The sequence below is a fragment of the Anomalospiza imberbis genome, chromosome 1, assembly GCF_031753505.1.
Source record: "Anomalospiza imberbis isolate Cuckoo-Finch-1a 21T00152 chromosome 1, ASM3175350v1, whole genome shotgun sequence".
NCBI lineage: Eukaryota > Metazoa > Chordata > Aves > Passeriformes > Viduidae > Anomalospiza > Anomalospiza imberbis.
The window spans coordinates 51,131,423-51,154,398 of record NC_089681.1 but is presented as its reverse complement, the minus strand read 5'-3'; the positions used below and the strand labels follow the sequence as shown (position 1 = coordinate 51,154,398).

Here is a 22,976-nt window from a genome sequence, read left to right as displayed (position 1 = left end):
CACATTCCCAACCCCACCTCTAATGGGCAAATCTCACATTGTTCATTACAGAACCAAAAACCTTATTTCTATTTGCTAATTAATTTCTCCAATCTAGACTAAGCTTCTAAGATCAAATGGAGTTTTTTCTTATCTGTGCCACCTCCCTAGCTATAGTTTTCCTGTTACTATTTTATCTGTTACAGTGTTGAGAAAGACAAACAGTTTTAAAAGCCTTACACTTCTAATAATGTAGCAGTTTTCAAATGATATTCAAGGCAAAACAATCTCAGTGTGTGAGTGTGTTGAACTAGCATTTGGAAACATTCAGCACCACTGTAACATTTTCCATTGTTTCAGGAAATAAAGTTTATGCAGAACAATACAGACCTCATTTTAGCACAAATTACCTTAGCTGTAGCTCCTGTTTGACTAAGGATTTCTTTTACATGAAAAATGAAACTACATCCAGCTGATCTGTCAAACAGGGTGGAGACTCACACAGGACCAGATACTCTCCAATTATTAGAGTCCATCATGCAGTACTGACGTAAGAAGTGCTAGAATCATTAACCTCGAGTTGTTATATATAAAACAAAGACACAAACATTCATTCTCTGTGGGTACGAAGGTGGCTGGATACTTTTACCAATATCAAACTGAGTACTGCCGTAGGAGATGCAAAATGAATATGGACATAGAAAACATCCACTAATTGCTCACCTTTTCTTCATTACCAGCACAACTCCCAAAAATATAATGACGAACAGCAAGATGCCTGCAATGACTCCAGCAATTTTAACAGTATGGTCTGTCTGCTTCTCAGGCTCTGGGTCTGGTTTTCGAGTGGCAGCCCCTATGGAATTGACAAAAGAAAAACAGGAATGAGGAAAAGAATAAAGGTGTAATTATTTTGATATTTATACACTTAACCTACTAATGTCATTAATCTTATCCAGGACCAACAGGTATCAGTGCTTGGTCTTTTAAGAAAAATTTCTGCTTTCATATGCATTGCTGGGAATATAATTCTTTATATTGTTCCAAGACATTCTGCTGGACCACAATACAGGTGGGATACCACTGCCAGCCCTGACCCCTCACAGGAGCCTCTTCACAGATTCACAAATTTCTATATTTTTATTATCTGTGTTGGCTCCCTTTTCTTTCTTCCATTTAGAAACTTGCTAACAACACAATAACTATACTAAGCCTTTATCCAAATTTGATTTGCTGGAACATTTTCCTCAATTATTTTTCATAAATGAAGCTGTAATTCTGTAACATATTAGCTTAAACACCTGGAAAATAGAGATAAGCTCATTTACTATGCATTTTACCCACAATTGTTTTTTTACACAATAGACTTTTTTTTTTTTTGCCTTTGGAAATCTAAATCTAGGTCACATCTGGTAGGAAAAAAGACTCCTTCTAAGCAATTTATTCACAAAGTGGGAAGCAGCTGATGATCACACCACTGGCACCTACATTTAATATCTGTTTAAATGAGATAACCAGTGCCTTACAGCAGCTACTGTCTTAGCTCCTCCAGCTTCTCCATAAAAAAAAAAAATAACATCGTTTGTACTGTTTACTGTATAATGTGATGGAACGTCAAATCCATGTCTGATGAAATATCCATTTCCCCTACTAAATGAGTTCAGGATGAAAAAATGTTAAGGAAGCAACATTCAATTCACTAAGCTGATTTTATATTTTTTATAGACTTCCATTTTTTTTTTTAATCAAAATGTGTCAGCATTCATCATTTGAGGCACCATGCCATAAAGTGGACACAGGGATTTATGGATCGCTTTCCTGCTATAGCTTTTTTAGGAAGGGAGAACGAAGAGTAAAGCCTAAGTGAAGTGCAATCTTTTAAGACCACATTCTTGTACCACTAACTGGGTTTCAAAGAGGATTCTGACAGCACCAACTATATTTTACTTGTTTCTTCACTTTCTCTTTCTGGAAAGGAAGTAAATTAATGGCCAATCTACATGAAGAGCTATTTTCTGAAAAACAGAATGAAAACATTTCCAATGTTTCTTCTCAATTTTAACCAGGATATTCTATGATGAAGCGTGCTTCCGAGTGCCCACAGTTACACTTTTGGCCTACATCTTCAAAACTCCTTGCCAAGAGGAATGCCAGAAAAACCTGCCAGAAAAGGTGATAACTATTAATCAAATCATATCTAGAGCTAACTGCAGGAACCAGGTTCTTTGGAAAATTCTGGCCAAGGTACTTTACATGAGTCCTAAATCAGAGAAGATGATGTGCCTTCCATCCCTGTGCCCAGTTCCACAAGAATATTAGTCTGATAGAAATGCACACACTTTTCCGAATTGGTAAAATTCTTACTTTGTATGAATAAAGGATGATTCATACTTTGTATGAATAAACAGTTCTAGTTTTATTTTCCTGTATCCTATATAAAAAAACCTTAAAAATTCTGTACTGCTGTACTTTTCACAGCACTCAGAATTGCAGTAGATCTTAGAAGACATCTAGAGCATGTTCATGCATAAAGCAGCTATTGAGCCGCACTTGGCCAAAAGGAAGCAGTGAATCAAGTATGATGCAAACGGTAATACATATGAAAGACTCCAAAGCTCTCTTTTAAATCTAAAACCCAAGAAAGAAAGAATATTAAATCAATAGCAAGTAGTATCTTTTCAGATGTAGCTTCTAAGACTAGTTCCTTCCAAAGCCTATTCTTCATTATCTCCTTCAGGTTACCCCAGCCAACTGGACTACTCATCAGTAATGACTTGCTAGAAACAGTTTCTGCCTTATGGTTAAGGCTTACAGCATTAGTCTTGGGAATATGAGTGCTAAACAGTGAAATTAAGTAAAGGTACTATCACAGTACTATCCAATGTGTTCTATCTCAGTGCCATGTCTCTTTTTAGCAGATCATGGTCCTCAGTTAAAGGAACCAGTTACACTTAAACTATGCAGAGGAGATAAAAACGTATTCAAAGCACACACATCTTCTGCATACGATACAGCACAACCTTCATGAAATGCCTTCCATCACACAAAGCATTATACTGTTGGGAGTATTGACAAAGCTGGTGAATCCACCACTAATGCAAAATCTCTAAAGAAAGTCTGCACAGGAAATGGTACAGAGCCTTACATCAGGACACTCAAACTCCCATATTGCATCATTTATTGATTATCCGAATGAGGAATCATCTCAAATAGTCTATGAAAAGAATTGTAATGCCGAGTTAAAAACAGGATACAGCTTCTCACAGTGATGGACTCAGCCTTACTCATAATAGAGGTTGCCTTAAACTGGAAGCATGATGCTTAACAAGCCTTTTAAAAAAACCCTACCATTAATTATTATAAAATAATATTGGCATTACCTCAATTCTCCTTTATTTCCATTCACCAGCTTATTTATTTGCTGACAAAATGTTGCTCCACTATTGTTCTTAGTGGTTTCCAAAATCTATTTGGTTAAATGAAAAGAACTTTCATCCTTCTTGAACATTCCTTGAGTCATTTAGCATTGGAAATTTGGGATTACCTTCCTGCATTTTATTTAATGCTGCTTATTCATTTAACATACCTCAGTTTTTCTACAACTGGATTTTACTGTGTACTGTTTACAGTGAAACATGCATCCCTTTCTTCAGCGCAGTGTTCATCTTTGAACCCTTTACAAGTTAAAAGCCATTCAAATTTACATTTTAGCACTTATCAAGACTGAAATTTGAGCTGGTACTACCTCTTCATTCAGTTTGCTTTTGTTCCACTGAAATTCTTCATAGTCTCATGTGAATTCTGCTAACTTGTACCATCTAGCATTGTAATCAAAAGCTGCTGCCCTGACACTGACTCTTCCAGGCATTTAATAAACACACCATACAGCATTTAGTATTAAATACTAAAGTGCATTAGCTATGAAAAGCAGTGTCACTTTATTTCTCCCATGTTTCTGTCTGATAAGTAGATGTTGATTGAATGATATTTGCCTCTCACCTCATAATTACTTCTTAACTGACTTTTAATCCATATTCACACAGGCAATTGCACTGGCACCATGGAGAGAAGGGTGACCTGTCCCTAAGGGGAGCAATGCAACTCAGGGCAGTAGTTCTGAAATTCATTTTGCCTCCTGATAAACTGCAATGTCCATTTGTGCATTTGGTTTTGTTTTTATGTTTTCAAGAGAGATGTGGAAAAATACTATTGCAAGCCTAAAAAAAAAGAGGTGCTTTGATTTCTCTCTTACTTTGCTGTACTGACAGATGCTAAAAATATTGAGTGAAATGTAATCTTTCATTACAGAAACAGTGTTACCGATACACTATTTTATCATGATGATCTAGTCTTGGCGGTTTATTTCTTTATTTTATTACTGTACTTGCAACCTCTTTGTATGAAACAGTAATTTTAATGTCCTTGATCACCCTGGAGCCTTTAAGAATATATAACTATGAGACTAAATTCTATGCCTCCAGTAAAATATCTGTATGTAATGAAAATGAGTCATTAAGTTCATGCCAACAACTGAGCTATGTCCACTGCATTTTCCCCACAACACTGGACCTAATGACTTGGATTTTTTGTTTGTTTTAAGATTTTGGTTCTACCCTTGCATACGATGACTGACTTCAAGCCTTGCATAAAAACCCCCTTACTTCTGTTTTCTGAGATTGTCTGGGCTAGTGGATCTGCAAGAATCGAGGCTAAACTGACATATACACTGTGGTGCACCTCTGGAAAGACAATAGGTCACTAAAGAGCAGTGAGGGCAGGATGGCTCAAGGGAGCTGCTTAGAAAATGAAAGGACAAGGAGATGTTTCCTGCCAGTTTAAAAAAGATTAAGGTGCTGACTTTGGAAAGTCTTCACTCGATGAAAACAAACTAGAGTGCTTCCTGCCAGAAGTGAAAAACAGAGAAACACTTAAAGATAAACCCTAAGGTGCTGCAAAACCCAGCAAAGCATTTCCCCAGGCTTCCTTTGCTGAATAGAGGGGAAGACAGTCACATTGCTTGGTTCCATACCCTTAGATATTTACTTTTCCAGTTAATCTCAGCAACTACAATCTCCCTTTTACTGACTGACTTCCCATTCTTTGTGGGTCTCCCAACAGAAGCATTTAAAATGGGAAATGTGTTTCTTTTCCTTCACTTAGAAAGAATGGCATTCAGCTTGACTTTTCCTCATGGATCCCGTTTTGTTCTATACTTTGCAAGCCTAAGTGATAATATTTTTAAGTAGTACCCATGAAACATCCAAAGATAGTATTTAACTTAGTTTTTACTCTCAGACCTATTCCATTAACCTTCTCTTAGTATTGGAATCTCCTCTGAAGTTTAGTCATTACTCTGCCAGTTCATGGCATCTTACTTCCTCTTCAGAATGTGAACTGAATTATATTCTAATTGCTGTAGTAGTGTCTGCCAGAGTTTGAATTCTTAAATGACTTTGTGCAGCTAAATTTCTATTTCTACACAACAAGTTAGAAAACTGTGTAAAAAAAATCCTACTCTCTCTTTGAAGTATTTCTAGTTCTACCACTTCCTTTGGTGGAAAATTTTCCTTTCCTTTCTCACTCAGAAAGCACAAGTATCATGTTATCATCAACCTCAAAACTTCATAAAGAATAATCTCTTGCAGGTAGCTTATGGATAGAAAAGGTTGCAGCAGAAATACTTATCACTAAAATGAAAGCTAAAGTGAATTAATTATGTTAGCAAGATAATAATTCCTTTAGCTCTGAGGCAAGCACTGTCCTGTTTTTCAAGAAAAATGAAAGGATTTTCCAGTAAAAGAAATGGACCTCTATGAATAAACTCTCTTTCTCCTTCTCTCTTTGTAAATGAACAAAGTTTGGACTTGCTTTTCAATATTTCTTTCCCCCAAAAAATGTACTTAGAAATGACTAACCATTTTACAGAATAGAATGACCAATAAAATAATCCTGGCTCCAAAGTCTAGGCGCCGCTGGTTATACTTACAAAGAGAGAAGTAAGATTTAAGCTGTTACTAGTAAAAGCTAGCTAAAGGTTGCTTCCTTTAAAACAGTCTTTAAAAAAATCCAGATGTTTTTTCTTTTATTTGAGTAAAAAAAAATCCCTTCCATTAATCAACTAGACCAGTTTCATTTTATTTCTCCCACTCAAGGCTGACTGTAGTTCCTACCTTTTGTATTTCCTTTCTCCAGCTTTACACTCTCGAAAGGTACTTGTTTGTAAGATGCTTGCAAGCCTTTCCAGCTACATTTCATCCACAGGTGTTCCAGTTACTGATGTCATGGCTAACCTTACAAGGCTTTAAGGTAGTAATACAGTTAGTCCAGATCATCCTATTTTCCAGTCAAATTTGAAACCAACTTTTGAGTTAGTAACTACCCTGTGATTTTTTTATGCAGGCAGTGAGATTCAACTATCCCATCTTAGCACCTACTTTTGAGTTATTCCACGGAGTGAGTCAGGAAAATGAAACATTATACCCCTGTGTGACAGCTGCACCGTGATGAGCTGGCAGAAATCATGCAAAATGGTACAAGGCAGAAGAGGCAGAGAGATATGATGCTTCCTTGGAACACCCATCACTAGGCTCCTACTGTCCCTGCCACAAAGTGAGAAGACTGAAAAGATCAGAGAACTTGGCTTTGAAGACTCTACCCTTGCTATCCTTGGACAACATGAATTACAGAGGCTACTATCATTATTACTTCCTATTATTTCTATGATAATAGGAGCTAGAAGCTGTAAATCAGACTGGGAGCCCCACTGTGCTAAGAACAGGGCAGGCACACAGCTAAGTAATCTTTGCCACTAAAAGCACAAAACCTAGCTGCACTAGGCTGTAGGAGGCAGGTGTAGCAATCACAGGGGGAAGGGCGAGCAAAAACCCCTAAAAGATGCATTTGCAATACCCAAATAGTTCTACCCTTACTGCTCTTTTAACTAGCTGGTATCACTCAGCATTTCCAGTTAGCAGAAATAGATATTCAGGAGTGATTTGTGGAACTTATAATTGTTTTAGTTGATGATGCTGGTTGGGGTATTTCAAGGAAGGAAGCAACATAAAGGTTCATTAACATAAAGGTAGGAAAAGCAGAGTTGCCAAAAGTAAAGGGCTGAGATAAAAGGCAGCGTGACAAAGTAAGAAAGAATGCTGATATGTCTGTCCTGGTATGAAAACAGGTGCTTCACAGAGGTAGGTCCTTATAAATGTCAAATGACCAACAGGAAACCCAATCCTGAATCACAAAACACACTGCAACAGGGCAGCAGTGCAAAATGTCCTATTTCCTCCAGAAACAGCATTTCTCCCTTCATCTCACCCATGACTGCAAAAAATGGTACCCTTATTTATAAATCTGTAGCAGCAGCATTACTGATGCTGTGAGAGACAAGCCAGTCTGACATGCTTTCAAGTTCATTCCAGATGCCAAAATTTGAGCCTGCCTTGGAGAAGACCCAAAACACATACAGATCTGTAGATAAAATGAATTACCACACTGGCTCTTCTGTTTATACTGTAAGTGACTGGTATTCAGTCCTCATCTGCTAGCCAGCACGTATTCTGCTAACAAAGTCTTTGTTTTATTACTCTTGGTAGAAATCCAGCTAGGAGAGTGCGTTCTCCCTTGCCATCCTCATTGCTAGCTTTCCAATCAGCACTCCGCATTCTCCTTCAAAACTGCAGGTTTTTGTCCATATGGTAGAAGTTATCAGGTGCTGTTGGGCAGGGTACACTTTGTGCCAGAAGATGGTTTTGATCAGCATTTTTTCAGTTTACTCTCTAGCCAATGTCTTGAATATATTAGTTTGGGAAATGTCATAAGAGTAAGATCTGTTTACTTCTCTTCTTACAATATTCTTCCTTTCTGTTCCTGGTTTCTCTTGGAAATGCTCATGTATAAACTGTTTTTTCTACATGGTAGAGACAATGTTTTCCTTCTATTTTGCTAAGCACATGAGTTGAAATGTTCGTGTTTAAGTGTTGAAATCCACATAGTCTGATTTTCCCTCCTATGATGTGCCCATCACTCTCTTTTTTTAAGTCTGGGAAGGAGGGCAAGCAGCACTTACATTTTAGCAGGAGAGTATTTTCTTTGTAATTTATCATCATCATCACAATACATATTGCTGTGTACAGATCCTCTTTTTCCAGAAAAAGGTTTCTGTATTTCCCTAGGACCACCATTTTGATTTGGTATATTTTTATTTGGTATTTTTTAAATACAGGAAAATACAGACTTGTTAGAAGGTCTGTGGTAAGAAGGGAGTATCAAAATAAGGCTCCGCTGTGTAACAATACTTATGAATTATTAATTTTATTTGTGATATTCTTTACGAAAATGTAAATACAAGTGACAAAGAACTTCATGAAAAGACATGCAAAGAACTATTTCACTGATGAATACGACTCATTTAACTAACTATCACACAAACTGTGTCATTGGTGGATGATTCATGTTGGTGCATGTGAGTAGAAAGACTTTTTTGGCTAAACATCTGTATTTCTGGTTGTTAGGAATAACAACATTCTTTACAAAACATGCCTAAAACAAATAAAGTTCCCAGTTTGACTAGTGGTCTCATCACAATCTATTGATCTCATCACAATCTATTTTTAACAGGATTTTAATCCAGACTATTTAGACTGGATTTTTCTGGAGACTGTTTAATAAAAAAACAAAAAAACAACAAAAACAAATGTAAGCAAGTGTTGATAAACAGCTTTTATCAATAGTGTTGATAAAATTTCTCCTTTGAAACACAGCCACCATCCTTTCTACTAGCTCTTCTTTGCCTTTTTCTTTTAAGCAAAGAAACTTAAATAATTAAAATTAAAATTCAGAAAAATTTTCCTCTCTAGTGAGCACCCAAGCAGTCGGAAGCCCTCATTCATTCAGGAGAAAAAGCGCAAGCCCTCACACTTTAACAGCACTGAGATCATTAAGGGATGTTTAAAGCACACTCAATAGCTCTACCATAACCAGAAATTATTAACAAGTCTCAAATATATTTTCCTGGAAATAAATAATTTACTAAGGAAAAAAAAATTAAAAGTATTTGGAACTTTAAGCTTTCAAATGGCTTTAAAAGCTTTAATGGGTACTTCCCCACACTCTAGTCTATTTTATGAAGAAAAAGGGATAGTTACATATTTGTAAGTACTCACTATGTGTGTCCAAAGAAGCAGCCACAATGGTGCACATCACAGACCTCTATGCCAACAAATGGAAAAGCCATGGCAGCATATCTGAAAACTGCTCCCACTACTAAAATAAAAGTTGAAATCCCCCTTACTTCTGTGGAAAGATTAAACTGGGCTTCTTTACTAACTACTCTCTGACTAAAAAACACAACAATGACCAATATGATGAGACACATTTCTAATCAAGGTTGAATGAGGAGTAATGAGAATATACATGCACCAAATTAGCTGTATGCATGTAGGTACCATACTGAATAAGGATGAGGAGGTCTGAGAAAAGAAGCACCAAGAAGGGCTGAAACTGAAGGTGTCCCAATACTTTGAATGTAGGGCTTGTTCCCAGCTGATGCTCTGTGAAAGATGCCCCAGCTGCAGCCATTGGAAGTGCAATTGCATCTTATAGCCCTGACTTCTGTGAACAAGAAGTCATAGAGGCACACAGTGTACAGCTATGGTAGCCTTTAGACCTAAAACATTTGATTTTATGGTTCTCTACACAACCTCAAACCAACAGTACTCATGGTAAAAGAGTAACACTCTCAAATTAGCTCTAAGGAAATGAAAGCAGACAGTGTGGATTGATCCTGTCCATAGCTAATACATTTTCTAAGCAAGCCAGCAACACTTTCAGGCCATTCCTGTAGAAGAAGTGGACAATTTATCATCAGCCCCACCAAGGGTATTTGACTTTCACCTATTGCTGAAGGAGACCTTTTGTTGACTCCCATGCTTTCAACGCTAGATCTACTCCTGAAAGTATACTGAGACGTGATAAGAAATACCAGGCACCACTGAGAATTTATTTCAGCTGTTTTCTAGAAACAGAAAGGTGTGGGTTTGAAGACTGAAGAGGACTCTGCCCTCTTCAGGGGAGATAAAATGTGGTTCTCTAGTACTCAATTGGCTTCTACCAAGCAGGGAAGACATGAAACCATATCACAGTTATGTTTCTGGAGCTGACCTACTCAGGGTGAAACTCAACTACAAAACTAGATGCTTTTGGCCTGGACAAACACAGCTGTTTTATTTTCCATCCCTGAATGCAAAGGATCACATCCAGCATGGGAACAAAGCAACCTGAAGCTATGGGCAAGAAGTAGCAGAGTGATGCATCATTTTCTGACCTCACTGTCAGCCAAGGACTTAAGCAGAGGAGCACTAATGAACAGTTCCAAATGCAAAGTTGGTGAAGGTTTGGTCACTTTGCCATTAGGAGGAGAGGGACAGAGGGTAACGCCCTCCTGTGGGAGGTCTGAACACCCATGGATGTTTTAGCCTGTGCTGCCACTGGCTCACAGATGAGGCTGACATTCCTGGTGACTTCCACTACTAACCTCCCTTCACACTGCAATCCTTATGAAGGATTCTTCAGAAATCCTTCAAAAACAATCACACTTGGAATTTACTTCTCATTTTTCAGTACTCACACATTTTCCAGGAAAAAAACATAACATAGTTCATTCTACTAACAAATAAATGGAATTCTACATGTAATGATGCATGAAGAAATAGAAAAATATGTTTGTGATAAATTTATAAAAAGTAGGAAAAAAGACTCAAAACTTTTTTTCTTTTAAAGCATTTCAGAGTCAATGCTGTTTTAGGGCAGGAAGGTCAGATAGAGGAATTGGAAAGGACAATCAGCACAACAAAGGAAATATAATTTCACAGAATTCTAAATCTGTCTTTATGCCAATACAGTGTAGCAGTTTTTTTGTTTTTTATTTCAGAAATTTTTACAGTATTGCCAATAAACAACCTATTCAGACTGAAATAATGTTGAATGCACCAATATTCTAGTACAGAGACAAGAATAGACTATGCCTCCGCTGAATACTTATCACTGATTTACATTTGTTTTTCATTTATTTCCTGGAGGTTTTAGGGGTTAAAGGAAAATCTCCATTTGTCCTACTTGATTAAGAATGTCTTGAACAGTAGTTTTTATAATCAGCTCTTTTTACTTTTAATTATTGACACATTCACTCATAACCAGAAGCAGTCTAATTCAATGACATCCTACTGAAAAGTGCAACTATTTTGCTACAAAAAGGTTTACAGAATACTTTGTTTGCTTCTGACCAATTAGAATTAACTATTTTTCCTGTTTCACTTTGTGCTTCCAATATGAACTCAGAAGTTTAAACAGAACCTGAGTACTTATTTTCCCTCTTGACAGCTTAAAACGATGCAAGACACAAACTTCTGTTCACTTTTATGGAAAACTCAGACTCAACTTTCATTTGCACTGGAATTTTCTATGTACACAAAAACTTCTTAGTGCTCAGCACTGACAGAGAATCAGATGTAGGGAAGGAAATGAAAATTCAAAATTATAAAAAAATGAAGACTTGAAAATGCACAGATACACCTGAGTGCCTTTCTCAGAGCTCTAAAATCATTGGTTCTTACAGTCAAACTCCCATTACTGCAGAAAAGAACATTTTCAATACACTGTCTGAAGAAGGTGTTAAAAACTTGTCGATAACTACAGTTACATCTTGCACAGTGTTGAATTGTTACTCCAAGCAGACAAAAGTAGCTTAGATACTTATTAAGATTTGAATTATTTCAATAAAACTAAACTGAGTGAAGAATTGCTGTAACATTATTTTGCCCAAGACAGTATGTTCTGTAACTTCTGCTTAAAGTTGACAGTATTACTCATTGCTGCACTACACTGTTTAACTGCAACACATCTGAATGCTCACCTATACATTAAAACAGAGGCAATCCACAAAATACTGCCTTAAATATTTGTCAAACTCTCCAGGGGTACAAACACCAGATTTGCAGACTCCAAAAACTACAGATTGTTTTACCCACAACTGGTCCCACATTTTATTTCAACTCAAAATTCAAATTGCATAGCATTTTATGAATACAGTCAAAAATTACAGATGGGAAACACTGAAATTCACAGGGTTTTTTAGTTACTATTTATATCTCTGAGTATCTTTGTCTTCCCTTGTCTCTCCTAAATTTTTCATTGTGATACCTACAAAACATGTTCTGTTTCAAATGTAAAAATCAGAGGCATATTTTTTTTTATACAGAAATGAAATAACACACTATATGACAGCTATGCTCTAAAAATTACCTACTGGTATTTTTGCACTGTTTCAGGTTTTATATTCTCTGTACATTGCTGATGTTGAAAAGTTTCGAAGCAGCTGTGATACTGACCAGTACCAGTACTAAACAGATGGCAGAGATTCCTTCAGTTTGTTAAGAATTTATCCTGGTCATTTCATTCATAAAATTACTTTCATAACTGGATTTTATGCTTCCATTCTCTGTAATGTGATTAAGAAAAGCTCCCTCTCCTCCCAGCCCAACCTCAAACAGCCTCACAGATATCCTGACATGAAGATTACACATTACTAAGAGAATAGATTATTTTTCAAGCTAGGATGAACCAAACAGACCCATCTTACATTACATTAAATTTGGACGACTCTTGTCATGAAAGAGATATTAGACACTTGGAATCATATTTTTCTCCCAGGTATGAACTGGAATACTCAAACTTCCAGACGGGTTTTGTACTTGGGGGATGTAACACAGCTCCTGCAATCACTATTACTTCTGTGGCAACCAACTTTTTAACTCCCCTGAATAAAAGACAAACTGTTTCTACAGTGGAGAACATACCTAATTAGGCTACTTGTCCTTCCTAAATGGTAGGGAAAGGTTGATACTTTCTTCTAGTTCATGGGATCTTCTCCAGCTGTTCCTGTCCCACATCTGTAACACAGTGGCTCTGGCGATGCAGCGCCAGGACAACTGAAGAACCCACATCCCTTGGCCAACCAGAAGCATCAATGGCCGGAGAAAAACTGCTGATATGACCCTCTGCAGTTTCTCCTCCCTATTCTTCTACTTATACATGGGAGTTGGACAGGTCCCACTTCCAGAGAACATTAAAGCAACTATTATTTTAAAACAAGAAGTGGAGTACTTAATATAACTAATATAATCACACTGATAATCGACTTCTAATCAGGATGGGCTCTTTATTGTGTACAGATGGTAATAGTTTGTATTTGTATTATGGGTTATTTCAATATTTGGGAAATGTTATTAGCATTATTTTTAGGCCTTCTGTGTCTTATTGTTTAACTTCAGCTCTTCTTCAGTTGCTCTGTGGAAAATGTACTTATGCTTAAAAGCATAGATGCTATGGCTGCACTGTCTTACAGAGAGCCTGACATTTGACTCTGTAACATACTAGGGGAAATAAAAGGGAGAAAAGGAAACAGCAGCTCCCATGGCACTCCTGTATCCTCTTAACATTTTCTTGTAACTATACTGTTTTATAGATGAAACTGTCACTGCAAAAATGACAAATATAACACATAAAAGAATAAAAATGGGCAATAAATCACAAGTGACACCTCAGCCCATTGAAATGCATTCAGCCAGTGCTGCAGAAAGTAGGAACATTTCCTTGTTTTGCATTCTGCCCAGCCAAGCAAGAGGACCAGAATCCTTGAACAACCGGTACAACAATCGTTGGGGCCATCACATAAAAACAGGCTTAGAATTTCACTTTGGAGAGTCAGATCCATTCTCATTCTGCTCTCCTTGTCACTTGATCTTGCAACAGCACTGCAATATGGCTTTGACTTTACAGCACGTAAGTGCTTATTCTCCCCTGGATAACTATCCACACCTCCAACTAATGCAAATGTTGCCCAGAAGTAGCAAGACAAGGAAAAACTTCTAAAATAGTGTATTGAACCTGCAGACAGCTACGTCTGCACATAGGTTTGTTATTACAGACTCAACTAGGAAATCGCCTGAACTAGCAAACAGTGGGTTCTACATTGCCCAAAATAGCACTTCAAGTTTTAGCACGTCAGAATACATATAAATCAATGTTACATGGTCCAGGATGGAGAAAAAAATGAATGTGAAAGTCTGTCCAGCATGTTGTTATACCTCAGATGCATTGTAAAGCAGAACAATCGAGGTAAATAGCAAAACACTCTTTCTCAAATTTATGCTGTTGGTTTTTTTGTTAATAAACAAACTGTGTTTTCAGTAATATAGTACAAAACTGGAGCAAATCCCTTGACATAAAAAAATAACATGAAGTTGTGATTTAATCAATCAAAGATTTCAGTTTATTTTTTCCACTTTTACAGTGGAATGGCTGAGAACAGAATGCGACCCAGAACACTGCAATAAAATCTTGCTATGTACTGAATACCCATCTTAAGAAATTGGGTGTATTTTATTATGGTGCTAACTTCATAAGGGAGAAGAAACCAACTGGGATTATTTTAGGACTGCTTTTAACTTGTTTATAAAAGATGGTGATCATCTAGCCCTTAAGGTGTGCAGGATAAAACTAATTTATGTTTTAAGCATTTGCCCCTATCTTAAAAAAAAGTCTGCCCAATTGTTAAGTTTCAGTTACTTTACAAAACTTCTGACAGATCTTGCTGCATTTGATCTGTACCAAGAATTTAATGTATGAAGAATGTACAATACAGAGCTCTCTCTTGCAGCTGGATGTGTAATTACAATGGGTCACAAAAAGGGCGTTCTATGGAAATCAGTCTTAATAATATCCAGCCAAGTAGTGGCTGCTCCACTAAATCACAAATGGAAATACTTTAATTTAAATACAAGTAGCTCAGACATATTTTAACAATTAAGAAAATGCCTGACAGAATGGAACACCCTAATCATGATTCCAAGCATGCTATTTTATCAGAATGCAGAGAACAAAATATATGAGGGCCAAATGAATATCAAATATGGCCAATTTAAACCCATTAGATGAAGTGTCTCTTACAAAATACTGAAACAAACTGCAAATTATTTCAGTCTTTCTCAAAAAGATGGATTTTTTAATTCAGCTTTGAAGTTAAGATCATACAATCACATTTGTATGTGGTAAGTTTTTTGATAACATTCTACATGATTTCAATTGTATGTTAAACTGTATTTGTTATGCAAACATGGAGACAGTATCATAAGTACTACTATGCTTCATGTATACATAATCTTTTTGCCTCGAAGACAGGTGTAAGACATTAGATATTCTCCATCTGTTGAAGGACAAGGTCAACTGAGTGGATTTCAAGTTAGTTCCTTTCTGTAAGGTAACAATGAAATATAAACACTATCCCCCAAATTTGAATTCCTTAGCTGCTACATTATTGGATCACTGATAATAATGTACTGACTAAACACTAACTTCCCTATTTTGGCTTCTAAGAGTCAAAATCACACAGTTGCTTTTACACTAGGTTATCTTATGCTATAACTCAAGGACAACTACACTGTAGGTATTTAGTTGCAACTGCAAGGAAAAGTTCTCTTTGCTATGGGCTGCAAAAGCAACCTGGAGTGGCTGTCAAGATATTTAGGGCAACTAGCTGGTAATCCTGTAAATGGAAGACCTTTTATTTTTATATGAAAAAGGAAGGGAAAGAAGGACAAAGGGAAATTAATAATGCATTATTTATCAACTGCACCAGTAAGAGGTAAGATGAATTGTTGACAAGGATGGAGGAAATGAGTGCAAGTAGAATTGGCTTGAAAGCTGAGCTGTATTATCATGATATTTGTGAAGAGGAAGACCTTTCAAATTTGGTAACGATATTCAGGAATGCAGCCAAGATTTTAAGTTTTCATTATGCAAGAAGCATCAACTTCCAAAGTAAAGAAACCCGAAAATGCCATCCTTGACCGTCCCACTGCTGCTTATGTATCTCCTCAAATGCTAAAAGATGAAAGTAATTTCTTCATCTCAAATATAATTACTTTGGTTCTGAGCAAAGAAGTGAGTAAAAAGCACTGAACAGAAAATGCTAAGTGACATTTAACAGTTACAGCTGCAGGGCTTGTGGCAACTACAGTTAGAAACAGCCCTGTACTTTCACATAAACAAATCCTTCTACATGTAAATCCTTTCCACAGTCTTGAAATTTACAGAAGAGAAATGTGGGGACAATGTGTATCGCTCTCAGCTCCCTCATGTGTGGTCCAGTTTCTGTAAACCTCCTTTAAGAAAACCTTTGTGCTTCTCACGGGTACTGCAGTACTGCCCTGAAGTTGAAAAGCCAGCCCTAAGGACCCCTACAAAGGATGTCTCCCTAGAAAAAGAGGAATTCTTGTTGCTGTCATGGGACAACCATGTGGGCTGGGTGAGGTTTCTTTGCTTGTTACTGCAGTTGTGGCTAACGAGGAAGAAGATCTTTCTTTCCTTTTGAACACAGTCTTTCAAGCGTGGGGTGAGGGTTGGGAAGATGATGAGGGTATTTCAAAGGCTCTCTAATACATTTCACAAATAGCTATAAATGCTGTTGGCAGGTATAATCTGATATGTTCTTTTTCACTACAAAATTAGATCCTGGTAGAACATTTTTATTTTCTTTTCAAGAAAAAGGAAACTAATTTCACAGATCTGACAGACAACCACAAACTGCCAATGCCACCAGTGACAAAGCAATGAAATAAATCCTATGTTAGCCAGCTATCCTACGCTAGCCACATCTCTTTTCTCTTATTAAGTACTGTAGCCATCTTCTTGTGGAACAGGCATATCTCCAGTGTTACCTAGAGCTACCCAGTTTTGCATTGAAACAAATACAAAAAAACAAAACATGAGAAGAGAAAGATTTCAATCTCCACATGGAAAAATATAGAAGCTTATTTAAATCCTGTGATAAAGAAATCAAAACTTGTTGAATTTCAAGGATACGGAAGAGATCCTGTCTCCTCAATGTTTTATTTGAATTGTCAAATAAAAATTAACTGAGGTATAAAAATGTATGCAGATACAGCTTCTGCCAGGCAGCAGTAACAAGAACAAGCTACTTAATGGCATCATATAAGTATGTTAATCTGGTTAGTTCATATGTTATTAGAAATTAAAAGTATACATGCAGCAAATTTGTCTTGATTGACAAGGTAACGTGGGCCCTATGGATCACTCAGCTTTGTTATTACAACACATACCCCAGAATTAAAAGCTAGAGCAGACATGTCACTAATCCTCTTATCTTGAGCTGGATCATTTAACTGCCTCTTATTTACTGTAGCAGTATCCAGATACCAGACATCTGAACTCCTCTCTTAGACACCCTGGTAGCAACATGGTAACAATGTGCTTTCCCAAGGAACTATGCCAGTGTTCTTCAAAAAGGCAAAGATTTATCATATGGTAAAAGCTGATGGACTAGGTTTACTTCTCCCTTAAGATATTTAATGACTTCAGGTTCCAGAGTTTTTAATGCTCTTTGGTTCTCTTTGAAAATGAATATGTTTGCAAATCCCTGAAAGGTTTTAGGCAAAGGTTTATTTTCTGACAAAATCAATCATTTCCTCAGGTTCATACAGGTTTTCTAGCATATTCTGAGCTATCCTTCAAGCCAGATACAGCCTAATAATGGCTCCACTTGAATACTGACTTTACTTTGATAATTAGATTTTAAATTCTTGTCTTGCTCATTCTCATATGTCACATGCTAGGTTGTTTTATTTTAATCCTAGAACTGATGTATGACATAATAAAAAGGAATATTTGTTATTTATTATAATTTCTTTCATATTGAAATTTTGACAGAAAACATGATCTTCCTACCATTACACAGGCAAAAAAACCTGAATCCACTAATACTAGATTTTTGTCCTAACTTGCACATGCAACTTTTGAGCCTCTATTATTTACAACTTCTAGTGTCTTGGTCTAATAACAGAGAAAAAAATAAACAGGTACACAGATATATATTCAAAATTTCATTTAATTTATGGATGGAGCAAGACGAGATCTCTTTACAACGTGAGTCTTGAAGGAATATTTCACACACAATGGGCACATGCAGTGGAGTTGTACATACAGGGATGTGTGTGTGAGTTTTGGTGCCAAGCACACCACTGAATTTAATGGAGCTGAGGAAAAAAATTATAAACAGAAAGGAACTTTTAACACAGGAAACTGTTTATGAGCAGAGAAGGAAGAAACTGTCAGGGAAAAGGAGCCAAAGAGAAAGAGACAGAATGGGCATGGTGAGTTATCTGTACTTGAACATCTGACCTGTTAGTTGGTCGTCGCCTGCAGCAGGGGCGATGCGAATGTATGGTGTTGTAAGCTGAGTCACGATTATCGCAGCTAAGGCAAAGGAAGAGTTCCAGGTCAGCATGCATGAGGGAAAAAAAAGCCAGACTGAAGCTACGCCAGCAAGAAGAATCTTGGTCAGTTGTTCATTGTCTGAACTTCACAAATAAAAACCAAAAAACTCCCACAAGTTCCTTTGCATCTTCAGTTGTTAGTGTGGTTATTCTGCAAATTAATAACCTGTTGTGTGTGACTTTCATTCAGGAAAAGGACTCAAAGTACATTATTTACTGCATTTGAGGAAACTGGAGACTCTTCAGCTCTGCTAGACAGGGCACTAATTTTTCTAAGTGAAAACAAACTGATTATTCAGAGTACTATCATATCAGCTTCTCCAAGTAATTTCAGCTAGTTTCATTTTTATTTTTCTATTTCATAATACTACATTTTCCCAACAATTTTAAAAGACAGTTTTTATGTAAAGCATTTTTGAGCTAGTTAAGATTAATTTTTCTTGTACCCACTTGGGTCACTGTTCTAAAAACGCATGCAGCACCCATATACTTAATGTTCAGCATACAGAGAATGACTGCTGAGAGGTGGCACACTTTTATTAGATAGATGTGTAACTGTCCCAGGTCTGAGTTTCAAGTTCACAAGAAAAACTGAAAACCCTGACTTGTTTGTGCCCTGAAATATCCAGACTTTTCTAACAGAGTTATAACAACCACTCCCTGCTACAGACAACTATTACTGTGTCTCACATTAATAACATTTGTTATTTCTTTGTCTTCCAGCAGTTCTATGATTGCCTCTAAATGGTTAAGCACGCTGTAATACATATATATTAAGGAATATTAAAAAAATTAAAAGGTCAGATCCAACATGATGCAGCTGGAGAATGATGCAAAGAAAAAATATTGGAAAATTAAGGACAAAATTATATGAAAGATCACTCATTTACATAGAACAGCCTGGGTGCTATTAGAAACGTGGCAGCGAGAGAGGAAAATAGATCATCTACCATCTGCAGACAATTAAACACAAAACTGCTGCTGCATAATATTTGGAAATATCCCTCAGCAACACTGAAATGCAGTGTTGATAGTAGCTTCAGAGTACTGTTGCTATTGGATTTAAAATATTATAATATCCTTTTCTCTCTCATAATTAATGAAAGCCTTCCAACATTGCAAAATTAGAACAATGATGCCTCCCTCTTGAGAACTGCATTCCTAGGAGATAATCAAGATGTTTCTATCCAGACAGTGTTGTAAGTCATATCGGGAAATATAGTCTTAATATAAATCACAAACCACCACAAAGTTGATAGTAATAAACTTGGAGGAGTTTTGGAATCTTTTCAACTTAGTCTGTTGAGATTTTACAGTCATTTAGCTTGAAGAAAGAGTAGGAATATGAAAGCTATATTTCAAGCAATATATGACAGCCTTTATTACCACTGGTACGAAAAGCTATTCTGGATTTTTGTTTGTTTGTTTGCTTCATTATCTTGTCAAAAATAATGGGAGTGGAAACCCTGCAGTCTCCCCATTTGTATATACACCAAATAGTCACAGAGGTCCCAGAAGCCTTTCTCTACAGAAAACTGAGATCAGGAGACTCCACATCATAATAATGTGCTGTATGATCCTTCTACTAACAAAGTCACTGGCAAAGGCTTCCTTTGACTTCATCAGAAGCAGAAGGAGAACATTCAGCTCTACAAAATCAAACATTCTCGTCCTAATTTATACTTGTAATCACTGCAATCAGGATTTTTATATGATCTCTAAAAGAACATATTTAACAGAGGTTTCGTTTGTAAAAATGTAATGGTCATAAAACAAGATCATTTTTTAAAAGGGTACAAACTGAGGTTGTTCAAAATACACTTGATGGAATGAGAAAGTATTATCTAGCTACTGAACCCATACATATATTTGACCCAGTAGAATTAGGATGCACTTTTCTGGAGCTAGGCTGTACTCTTCTAACAGGAAACCTGTCAATATGATAACAAGCAATCTGCTGCACTTGGTCTCTGATACAGCAACAAGGTTTAATGTCTGCCAGTTGAGCACATGCATTATTCCTGCTTACGTCAGTGGGAGGGAAGAGGGTACTCAAGGTACAAAACAGTTCTGCTGGATCTGGGACACGAACATTATGTTTATATTACAGTTACGTATTTTTATTTTTACAAAGAATTAGAAAGTGTATGGTGGGCCATGGAATGAACACTGCATGACAGTGATAAAACCAATTCTCAGTGACCTTAAGAAGGTCTTAAGGGCACCAACAACTTTCTTATCTTGAGGTGAGATAATTAAAGGGAATGTAACTAGCAAGTGACATAGCTCTGCTCGTGACATGTTCTGAATCCCCATATTGGTCCTCAGGACAGACTTCAAACAGGCTAAACACAATGAAGTGGCTTGGCCAATCTCAGGTGTCTCAGTGGAGCAACTTGAAAATTGCCTTGAGTGACCTCGATCCTAGGAATGGCACAGGCCTTTATCCAGTAAAATACTTACATGTCCACTTTAAGATGGAATAGTTGTGAAGTAGTCAATGAGATTATTCTCTGTGTGCAAAAGTAAGTACATGATTGACTTGGATCAGGGCCTAGCTGGTCAGAGCATGGTGCTAAGAACACCAAGGTTGTGGGTTCAATCCCCATATAGGCCATTCACTTAAAACCTGGATTCGATGATCCCTTGCAATTCAGAATATTCTGTGATTCTGTGAAACCATATGGCTTCTCACATACATAGTGAAATCCATAGTGTGTCTACTGATTCCAATGGCCTATACAAGGCTGTAGGTATTTTCAGGATCAGACCTTAATTCAAAAGAAGATTGCACCAGTTTTATACATGAATGGCCTGAACCACTTCCTCTAGCTTTAAAAACCACTGAACATGAACTTGTGAAGATAAGAGAAGCCCAGATTATGAATGTTTCAGGAATGTTACTAGTATGTGAAAACGATATGTAGTACTGCAGAGAGTTCCTAGTCTTATTTGTCAGGAGAACTACAGCACACAGATGGACATAACAAACACATAGGACTTAAGTGGCTTACTATCTAGTAGCTACACTGTTGTCTCAAAGCTCAGAGGAAAATGGTGCAAGTCTAAGAAATCTGGCAGAGTGGCCAGAGCAGCCATTGCTTACTGGGGTACAAACAGTGTGAATGCACTGAGCTGTACCAAGCTGTTCATGGGGATTAAACAGAAGGAGAGGAGATTGGGAAAGGACAATTTTACGTCTTTTCCCAATGCAGGTATAGTGATTTCTGACCTACACACACAGAGAATTTTTGCTGTTTTCTTCTAATGCGAACGTGGGAGGTCCAGAGATGGCACAGAATTCTGCTTTTCCCTTAAGTATCTCTGTTAGATCCAAAGGGAAAACATCTGTGCAGACAGCTACTTTTAATACCATATTAAAATATGTCATGGTCTCCATTTAATCTTTTAAAATTAATACAGATTAAAAATACAATACAAGCATTCAGTTTAAAATCAGGGAAATCAGTGCTTTACTGTAGCCCCTCAAGAAAATTTTGCACCAGAGACTAAAAATACCATCAAGGGTACCTCTGGTTAAAAAAAAAAAGTCCTCACAGTAACCTCCAACATTATTTTATTATGAAAAAATCTAAAACATGCTTTCAAAACAGGAATGTAGGGAGATTTTTTTTAAAAATAAGACCTGCATTTCTCATATCTCCGTTGCCAAATGGGTTAGCTCAAAGTAGCTTGTTGCTATGGGAGCTATTCCAATCCACAAAGTTACCCTTGCTTCTCAAATAAGAAAGCAAAAATTTTCAGTCAGTCGAGTAATTTAAATAGTTGAACATCCATTAGTTATCAGGAATACAAATCTTTAAAAAATTTAAACTCCATTCCTCTAATCATCTATTATGATTTCTGATGTAACCTAGTTCACTCCTGGTATCTCTGAAGCTACTTGAAAACAATACAGGATTTCACTTGCATCTGGAATTAAATTCTCATCTGTATTATATTTGGGTTGAGTTCAGATATTTGAAATATTTCTATGGTTTAGTACCAGTCAGTTAGTAAATTAAACTGCTTCCTTTGGTTTGTAAAAGAAAAGAAACCAGGAATCAGTTCAAAGAGGCATAAAAATGTATTTGTCACATTAGGGAGTATCCAAACTTTCAACAGGGGTAACTTTATGCTAACATTTCTCTTTTAAACAATGACATTCTCATCCCATTTAGACTTAGAGGTGGTGATGAAATTGTGAAGTCTACATGTAAAGGAAATCATGGTGGAATCAGTTCCATTAGGCATAGTCACTGAGAAAAGCATGATCTCCTGCAAGGTGCAGTGGTATAGGGATGAAGCAGTTTTTGTTTCATGCTCTTGCCAGGTGCCCAAACTGCCAGGTGGTATTACCTGTTCCTACTCACAGCAGCATGTTCTTTGCTGTTCCTTTACTACAATCTGCAAGTAAATTGTAATATTCCATCACTTCTTTTTCAGGCCTTTAAGTTGCCACCAGCTAAAGGTACTGAAAAGGTGAGACTACAAAGATAATCACAGACAGATCTAGCCCCCAAAGATGAATAGATCACCAATGTGTTTATGTTTCCCTGTTTGAAGACAAAACCTATAGCCAGTACTGTCTCAATTATACATATTTTTCTCACAAATGGTAGTATCATCTGCTGACAGTTGAGT

General features: G+C 36.8%; 1 protein-coding gene across 13 annotated transcripts in view; it reads right to left on the bottom strand.

Moving 5' to 3' along the window:
• The window catches only part of PTPRM (protein tyrosine phosphatase receptor type M), a 445,815-nt gene that overhangs the window by 150,267 nt on the left and 272,572 nt on the right, over positions 1–22,976 (bottom strand). For 8 of the 13 annotated variants that reach the window (XM_068192138.1, XM_068192146.1, XM_068192169.1 and 5 more), the window contains exons 14-15: positions 18,238–18,312; positions 703–835 (exon numbers count right to left, since the gene is read on the bottom strand). In XM_068192138.1, coding sequence (XP_068048239.1) covers positions 703–835; positions 18,238–18,312 — 208 coding nt within the window. The remainder of the gene's footprint in view (positions 1–702; positions 836–18,237; positions 18,313–22,976) is intronic. The other 5 variants (XM_068192191.1, XM_068192227.1, XM_068192202.1 and 2 more) reach the window with 1 other exon arrangement.